The following is a 7915-nucleotide window of genomic DNA, read 5'->3' on the forward strand; positions in this document are numbered from 1 at the left end:
TCTGGGTCGGTTGAATGGCCCGGTCACGCACGCACCTGGCCCCGCATGCCAAGCACAAAACAGTGAAACGCAACTAGTACATGCGTGCGTGCATGATCTACAGTGGCCTCCCCTGCTCCCGGCCAGGACTCTGTCGCTCTCTCCATCGCCTGTGCTGCCAGAGAGAGGGAGAGAGCTTGACTGAGAGTATGTGGCTACCCAAGTCCATGGCCATGATAGCACTGCCCAGGGGAGAGAGAGAGAGAGGCTACTGTGTGATGGACTGGGACATGAAAGTGACCAGCAAGAACAGCCAGTGGCGGGCCATCAAGCTTACCTGTCCTGTGTCGCCAGTACAAATACCCACTGCCGCTTCACTCCACTTGCCATGACCCATACATCCAGCCAGCCCTCTTCTACCTTCGCTAAGCGCGCTAGCTACTTCTGTAAGGCTCGATAGACACCATGGAGAGCGGGGGCACGAGGGAGCAGCAGCCATGGCGCTACAGCTGCAGCTTCGCGTGGCCGCCGCGCTCCTACACCTGCAGCTTCTGCAAGAGGGAGTTCCGGTCCGCGCAGGCCCTCGGTGGCCACATGAATGTCCACCGCAGGGACAGGGCCAGGCTCCGCCACGGCTCCCCACCCCCTCCCCCTCCTCAGCTTGCTGCTGCTGCTGGAAGCCCTAACCCTAGACGGGCAGCAGCGGCGGCAGCTATCCCCAACCTCAACTATCCTCCTCCTCCACCGTCGCAGCCATCCCTGTGCAATGAACTCTCGTCGGTGGCTGCGGCGAGCACAGGGGCGTTAGGGTTGAGCCTGGAGCTGGGGTTGGAGGCTGGTGTGCAGTCCTGCGCCAAGGAGGATGATGATGGTCTGGATCTTGAGCTTAGGCTCGGCTGCTCTTGATCGATCGAGCATATGCATAACATTCTCTAGTCTAGCTAATTACTGTACATCACTAGGTTGGTTCTCTAGTTAGTTCTAGCAGTAGCCAGCTTAGTTCAAGCTATGAGAATGGCTGAATTGGTGTTTGCTTCATCGTCTCTTCAATGTATTATTAGTTCGGCTTTGATGTTTTAAGCTAGCTAGGTATCTATGGTCGTGTTTACTGTTTAGAATGGTACTGCCTAGGGTGACCCATGATCTTTGATATCATTTTACTGTTGTTTTCTCAGCATTGTCTCTCTCACGTGGTGTTAATACTAGAAAAATAAATTTTATTTTTGTTTTGGTTTGGACCTTTGGTTACCCAACGCAGACATATTGCCCAAAACGGGATCGGGAAACTATATTATAACATAAACTTGGTAAAATCAAGCCCCAACACTACAATACATAAATACTACTCCCTCCGTTCCTAAATGTAAGTCTTATGAACTACATACAGATATACATAGAAGTAATTTAGAGTATAGATTCACTCATTTTCCTTCGTACGTAGTCCATATTGCAATCTTTAAAAAGACTTATATTTAGGAACGGGGGGAGTATAAAATTTCCAATGACTAAACTGAGATTCATTTTGTATATCATAGTTTGAAATGGCGAGGGAGGAAATCTGTCTGACAAATGTTGAAGAAAATGACGAAAGCACAGTTTGCTTTGTGCGCACACCACGTAGCTGTGTTGAAAAAAAAAATCAAAAAAAAGTTGAAGAAAATAAGTTAGACAGAAAACTATAGTGTGTGGTGCAAAGGTTGAACACCTTATTAAATTCTTAGATGAATTTTTTGTTGGACATGTCAGATTTGAACTAGAGGAGTTCCATGCTCTGCTAAGAGTGATTGTTAAGAGAGTGGATTTTCTCCCATGCACGGGAGGTCCGTGCATGGATTAGTCCATTGATTATTTTGGTTTGACCCCTGCATGTAATTTTTGGTAGAGATGGCATGCTCCACCCATCCAGCTTCATTGATTTTTATTTTAGCTTTCAAATTTGAATCTATTGTATCTTTTGAACTGAAAGTCCAATTTTTGTTTCATTTGTGTATTTGTGTTTCGTGCAACGAGGGCTTCCAAATAATACCATTCTTGAATATGTTTTGACAAGTTTTAAATTTTTCACCAAGTTTCATCTATTAAAAGTTTAAAACTTGATACGATTAAGGATAAAATCACCGATTTTTCAATAGTAAAACTTAAACCTTAAACCCTAAGTGATAAGCCATAAATAGTAAACCCTAAGCCCTAAATAGTAAATTGGAGGTGGATTCTCATAGAGGCTCAACTTCTAAGGCGATTCGCATCCACTCGTGGTAGACCTTGCTGCAGTCTCCAAACCTTTTATAAACTTCGAGCAAATTACAACATGATTTTTAACCGAGAACATCTAATGCCTGTGAGTCTCAAACATCTAATAGTAACAAGATCAAAGGGAAGAGCTTGAAACTTAATCAAATCATAAATCCAGTTTGTTAAAGTAACTAGGAGGAGTAGATCTATTCTTGAGTGGAATCCACACTCGAATCTCTCAACATTCCCTCAAGAATCAAATATTCGGTTTGGGGAAAGTTAGGAGAGTTGTTTCTCAAGTTTATTCAATGTGGTCAACCCACCCACAAAGAGATAGGTGGATATTTATAGTGTATCTGTAACTAGTCTTTGTTTTTCTACATAAATTCCGTAGCTGGATAGTCCATGCCAAAAGTGGCCAAATAGTGCAGCTGATGATTTTTATGGAGAACAGTAGTCGAGCCAACAATAATCATCAGCATAAATCCAGAAGGCGGACTGTCCGACTATAATGGGCCCGGACAGTCTAACCCATCAGTCATGTCAGACCAAGAGTGCTTGGACAAGTCGCAAATTGTCCAGGGCTTGTCTTACTCGGGAACACCCCGAAAACGAGCAAGCCGAGACAAGGCCTGGACAATCTAACACATGTCTGGCTTAGGCCGAGCAAGCCCGGACAAAGGCGAAAACAGTTTGGCAACTATCCATCTCACGAACCACCCCAAGCCAGCCAGTTGCCAATGCCTGGATAGTTCGACCAGATACATATCAGATAGTCGGGCTAACTATTTATTCCCCTTTTTTACTTCTTTGACTTAGGATATTTTATGAAATTTTGGAATAGGCATAAAATTTGAAGATCATGAAATGAGCAGATCATTCGCATCCCTTTGACCCCTCTTAATAACATGGGATCCCTATGACTTAAGAACAAAAGTAGAAAAAAATGTGCTTGATCTCGTGTTGCCTACAGAGCACCTTCCATGGGTTGAGGACCATTTTCGTGTTGCCCGTAATACTTTTCTTGATTCTTTTGGTTTCTTCTTTACTCTTACATTTTTTTGTTTATTTTAAATATTATTTTTTTCTTTTTTCCGGTTCTATTTTATGTTTTCATTTTCCTTTTATAATTACTTTTTTGTGTTACATTTTTTCGATTATTTTTCTATTTACTTCTGTTATATTATTAAAACAAAATATAAACATTGTCGAAACATACACAAATATGTTTTATCAAAAATGTGTGAACACTTTCTAAAATTACATGATTTCTTAAAAAGGGATAAAACACTTTATAAAATCTCATAAACATTTCCCTAAAATTCCAAACATTGTTTTAGTTGCATGAACATTTTTTACAATAAGTAAACATTTTTTAAATGTATGGACACCTTTTCAATACGTGAGTACTCCCTCCGTTCCGAATTACTTGTCGCAGGTATGAATGTATCTAGATGTATTTTAGTTCTAGATACATCCATTTCTGCGACGAGTAATTTGGAACAGAGGGAGTACTATTTTAAAATACATGGATATTCTTCAAAATACATGATCTTTTTCTCTTATTTATCAGTATAAAATTGAATATTATTTTAACAGGTCCATTTTGGCAGCGCTGTGGTGGGCTGGCCGCAATTTCATTCCATTGCCCAAAACACTAAACATTTCACCTGTATGGACTTAGAAGGCCTTTCCCGTGTGCGCCGCGGTGTCTTTTCGGTCCTGCACGGCCCGTGCTCATCTCGAAAAGAAAAAATCTCCACACAAAAAAAAAAGGCCAGGGAGGGACTATGCAAGTGCAACCGCAAACGCTTGCCCTTTCCTCCAAGAAAGAAACGAAAACTCCGGTCGAAAAAGAAAAGAGAGAAAGAAACGAAAACAACAGCCGGCCGAAGCCTCCGCTGCGCCGCCGCCGGCACAGGAGCCAAGCAGCGCCTCCCTTCGTCGAGCAGCAACGCCGCCGCCCGGAGCTACGCCGGCGACCAACCCATAGGCAGGTAGCCACCACTCCTCCCTCCTTCCTCTCGCATCCTCCGTTTGTTCCCCTTTTTCCCCCTGATTTTTACTGTAGATTTGATATCCTGAGAATATAGTGATGATTATTTCTTGATGTGTACTTGCTGCATGATTTTTCCAGCGCATGTTCAAGTTTACATGTGAAAGGATTTTGCTTGATAGGTGTTTGTCATAATGCTTATAAGGGCAAATGTATATGCAAATTGTAGTTTGAATTTATTTCAGATGATCAAATGTTTTACATGTTGAAGTGAAACACGCAATGCCTGACGATATATGAAAAGGAAAAGATTAAGTTGTTTTATCTGAATCAAAGCTTAGGAGTAAATGCAATTTGAGAGAGTAGGAGCTTTGTCTTGGTTATACTGGACGAAATTGGTTAACGCATTAGTACTACTATACTGGTATTGTTGGCATCATAGATGTCCCAACTCTTGTTTATGATTGGGAATATAGTGGTACTGTTAGCTGACTGTTCTTAAGGTTCCACCTTTTGTGTTATGCCATGATAGATATACAGCTAACTAATGATTTGAGTTGCTGCTCAATATTCATTTTACACTTATTAAAAGTATAATTCTATCTCTTTGGAACTTGGAGTCAGAACAGGGCATCAACATTGTCAATTGGAGAGGCTTGGAGCTGCTTTGGCATCCACAGTAGAGCAAACACAAGAAGGTAATCTGCTGTTCCTAGCTTCTATACATTTTTTTTGTGAATAAAAAAAAACTAAAATGTATCCCTGTATTGGCGCTTTTCCAAAATGGCGAAGTTACGTATCCGGCCCGATACTGCTACACATACCCGTACCGGTGCATTTTAGCTACTTATTTAGTAGAAGTACTTACCTAACGAATTATGTTGAACTTATGGTCACTGTATTCCCCTTTCGTTTCATATGTCAGTTGTGCATCACAGATTTGTCTCTGTTCCTTCTGAGTTAGTCCCACCTCAAGTTGATTACTGCCGCCGTGCAATTTCTATATTGCACTCTCTTAAATCCCAGTTTGATGAAGTAGATAATGCTCATTTTTTGGTTTTAAGTTTGCGGTAGTCAAGTATGACAAACGGCATACGGTTCTTCTTTCCCTTATTAAATATGTAGAGTAGCTGCAGTGATGCAGAAGTTGACTTCGAGATCCATATTACCTTGATCTCCTCTTCGGAATATGTACATCAACCTTTTCTCCATTGGTTTGTTTCAGTATCGACATGGATTCCAGCAATACACAGTCTGAAGGTTCTCAGTCACCTGTTCCTCCTAAAAACCCTACCATGTCGTCGTGCCGGAAGAAGAAAGCTGATGATGATGCTACCTTCCTCGAAGATGTGAAAGAGCACATTGACGAGTTCATCCATGCCTCCATGGACGAGCACAAGACCTGCTTCAAGAAGACCATCCAGAAGGTATTTGCGCTGACACTGAAACTCGAAACTTTTGTGGCTCTGGCTTGTTTAACTTTGGTGTGTTGATGATTAAGCCACTTGCTTTGTGTCGCTCAGATGTTCGGGATGTCGAAGGCTGTTGCGGAGCGGTCCGCTGCAGCGAAGGAAGCTGAAGTCGAAAGCGCTTTGCCTCTTAAGACCAGTGTGTCCCAGTAGGAGGTTGCATTGGTGGTGGCCGGTTCTTGCTTTCTGGTGACCTAGTTCTTGTATCAGGAATCTAGCTAGTGTTTTGTTTTCCCTACTGTTGCTGTATGGTCACTATATATTTTTCTGTGAGAAATGTTGAATAATATTAACATGAATATAACCTGAGACTGGAGCACTGGCTTTCTCTATCAGATAAATATGTACAGGGATGCTGATAGCTTAGCGAAATATTTAGCGGCCAACATTCAAAGATAAAGCAAATTTCGCTAAGCTATCAGCTTCATGGTTGCTATTTCTTCTCTCGTGGATGGCCTGGCAATGCTCAAAACTCAGCTGCTTGGGCAACAATCTCTTTGACGGTCGCATCATTAGTGCCCACATATGTAACGTCCACGATGCGGCTATATCTCCCACGTGTCGGAGCACGACTTAGAGGCATAACCGTATTGTAAGCAATGTCGCAAGAGAGGTAATCTTCACACAACCCATGTAATACATAAGGGAAAGAGATACATAGTTGGCTTACAATCGTCACTCACACAAAACATGAATAAAGCATTACATCATCCAGATACAATCAAGATCCGACTACAGAACCAAAATAGAAGAAGACTACCCCAAATGCTACCCAGATCCCCGATCGTCCCAACTGGGCTCCACTACTGAACAACTGGAAACGGAACAACAAAACGAACACGAACTCCATCGAGCTCCTCATTGAGCTCGGTTGCGTCATCTGCACGGTATCATCGGCACCTGCAAGCTGGTTTTGGAAGTATCTGTGAGTCACGGGGACTCAGCAATCTCACACCCTCGCGATCAAGACTATTTAAGCTTATAGGTAGGGTAAAAGGTATGAGGTGGAGCTGCAGCAAGAGACTAGCATATATGGTGGCTAACATACGCAAATGAGAGCGAGAAGAGAAGGCAAAGCACGGTCGAGAAACTATGATCAAGAAGTGATCCTAGAACAACCTACGTCAAACATAACTCCAACACCGTGTTTACTTCCCGAACTCCGCCGGAAAGAGACCATCATGGTTACACACGCGGTTGATGCATTTTAATTAAATTAAAGTGTCAAGTTTTCTACAACCGGACATTAACAAATTCCCATCTGCCCATAACCGCGGGCACGGCTTTTGAAAGTTCAAATCCCTGCATGGGTGTCCCAACTTAGCCCATCACAAGCTCTCACGGTCAACGAAGGATATTCCTTCTCCCAGGAAGACCCGGTCAGGCTCGGAATCCCGGTTACAAGACATTTCGACAATGGTAAAACAAGACCAGCAAAGCCACCCGAATGTGCCGACAAATCCCGATAGGAGCTGCACATATCTCGTTCTCAGGGCACACGGGATTGTCCAAGGTTCCGGTAGGCCAGCCCAGAGTTGCCCCTGGTGGCCACCGGCAGTTGACAGGTTGGACCAACACTCAGAGGAGCACTGGCCCGGGGTTTTAAATAAAGATGACCCTTGAGTCTGCAGAACCCAAGGGAAAGAAAAGGCTGGGTGGCGAATGATAAAACCAATGTTGGGCCTTGTTGGAGGAGTTTTATTCAAGGCGAACTGTCAAGGGGTTCCCATTATAACCCAACCGTGTAAGGAACGCAAAATCCGGGAACATAACACCGATATGATGGAAACTAGGGCGGCAAGAGTAGAACAAAACACCAGGCATAAGGCCGAGCCTTCCATCCTTTACCAAGTATATAGATGCATTAATTAAATAAGATATATTGTGATATCCCAACAATAAAACATGTTCCAACATGGAACAAACTTCATCTTCACCTGCAACTAACAACGTTATAAGAGGGGCTGAGCAAAGCGGTAACATAGCCAAACAACGGTTTGCTAGGACAAGGTGGGTTAGAGGTTTGACATGGCAATATGGGAGGCATGATAAAGCATGTGGTAGGTATCGTAGCATAGGCATAGCAAAAGAGCGAGCAACTAGCAAGCAAAGATAGAAGTGATTTCGAGGGTATGGTCATCTTGCGTGAGATCCCGCAAGGAAGAAAAATGAGTCCATGAAGAAGACAAGCGGACGAAGTCGAACGGATCCTCACAAATGCGACGTTATCGGAACTAAC

At 43.1% G+C, this 7915-nt stretch overlaps 2 protein-coding genes across 6 annotated transcripts; both read left to right on the forward strand.

Moving 5' to 3' along the window:
• Window positions 1-391: 391 nt before the first annotated feature.
• On the forward strand, window positions 392-1101 carry LOC125518236 (transcriptional regulator SUPERMAN-like). The gene has a single exon (XM_048683149.1). It carries the CDS (start codon window positions 445-447, stop codon window positions 883-885), a length of 441 nt encoding a protein of 146 aa, XP_048539106.1. The 5' UTR covers window positions 392-444; the 3' UTR covers window positions 886-1101.
• A 2885-nt stretch (window positions 1102-3986) lies between these two features.
• On the forward strand, window positions 3987-6008 carry LOC125521013 (serine/arginine repetitive matrix protein 1-like). 5 transcript variants are annotated; one of them, XM_048686059.1, is made up of 4 exons: window positions 3987-4208; window positions 4832-4905; window positions 5433-5634; window positions 5731-6008. In XM_048686059.1, the coding sequence occupies exons 1-4, from the start codon at window positions 4002-4004 to the stop codon at window positions 5827-5829; spliced, it is 582 nt and encodes a 193-aa protein (XP_048542016.1). In that variant the 5' UTR covers window positions 3987-4001; the 3' UTR covers window positions 5830-6008. The 5 variants fall into 5 exon arrangements, with proteins under 5 accessions (XP_048542016.1, XP_048542018.1, XP_048542020.1 ...); XM_048686061.1 differs by having other exon boundaries at window positions 3987-4204; window positions 4837-4905; XM_048686063.1 differs by having other exon boundaries at window positions 3994-4208; window positions 4828-4905.
• Window positions 6009-7915: the final 1907 nt, after the last annotated feature.

The sequence above is a fragment of the Triticum urartu genome, chromosome 7, assembly GCF_003073215.2.
Source record: "Triticum urartu cultivar G1812 chromosome 7, Tu2.1, whole genome shotgun sequence".
Taxonomy (NCBI): Eukaryota; Viridiplantae; Streptophyta; class Magnoliopsida; order Poales; family Poaceae; genus Triticum; species Triticum urartu.

Bases quoted from the DNA above. Each gene is read 5' to 3' on its own strand.
- LOC125518236 (XM_048683149.1), top strand. From the start codon at position 445: ATGGAGAGCGGGGGCACGAGGGAGCAGCAGCCATGGCGCTACAGCTGC.
- LOC125521013 (XM_048686059.1), top strand. From the start codon at position 4,002: ATGCAAGTGCAACCGCAAACGCTTGCCCTTTCCTCCAAGAAAGAAACG. The intron at 4,906-5,432 runs GTAATCTGCTGT...GGTTTGTTTCAG, and splicing joins AGTAGAGCAAACACAAGAAG to TATCGACATGGATTCCAGCA. The intron at 5,635-5,730 runs GTATTTGCGCTG...TGTGTCGCTCAG, and splicing joins TCAAGAAGACCATCCAGAAG to ATGTTCGGGATGTCGAAGGC.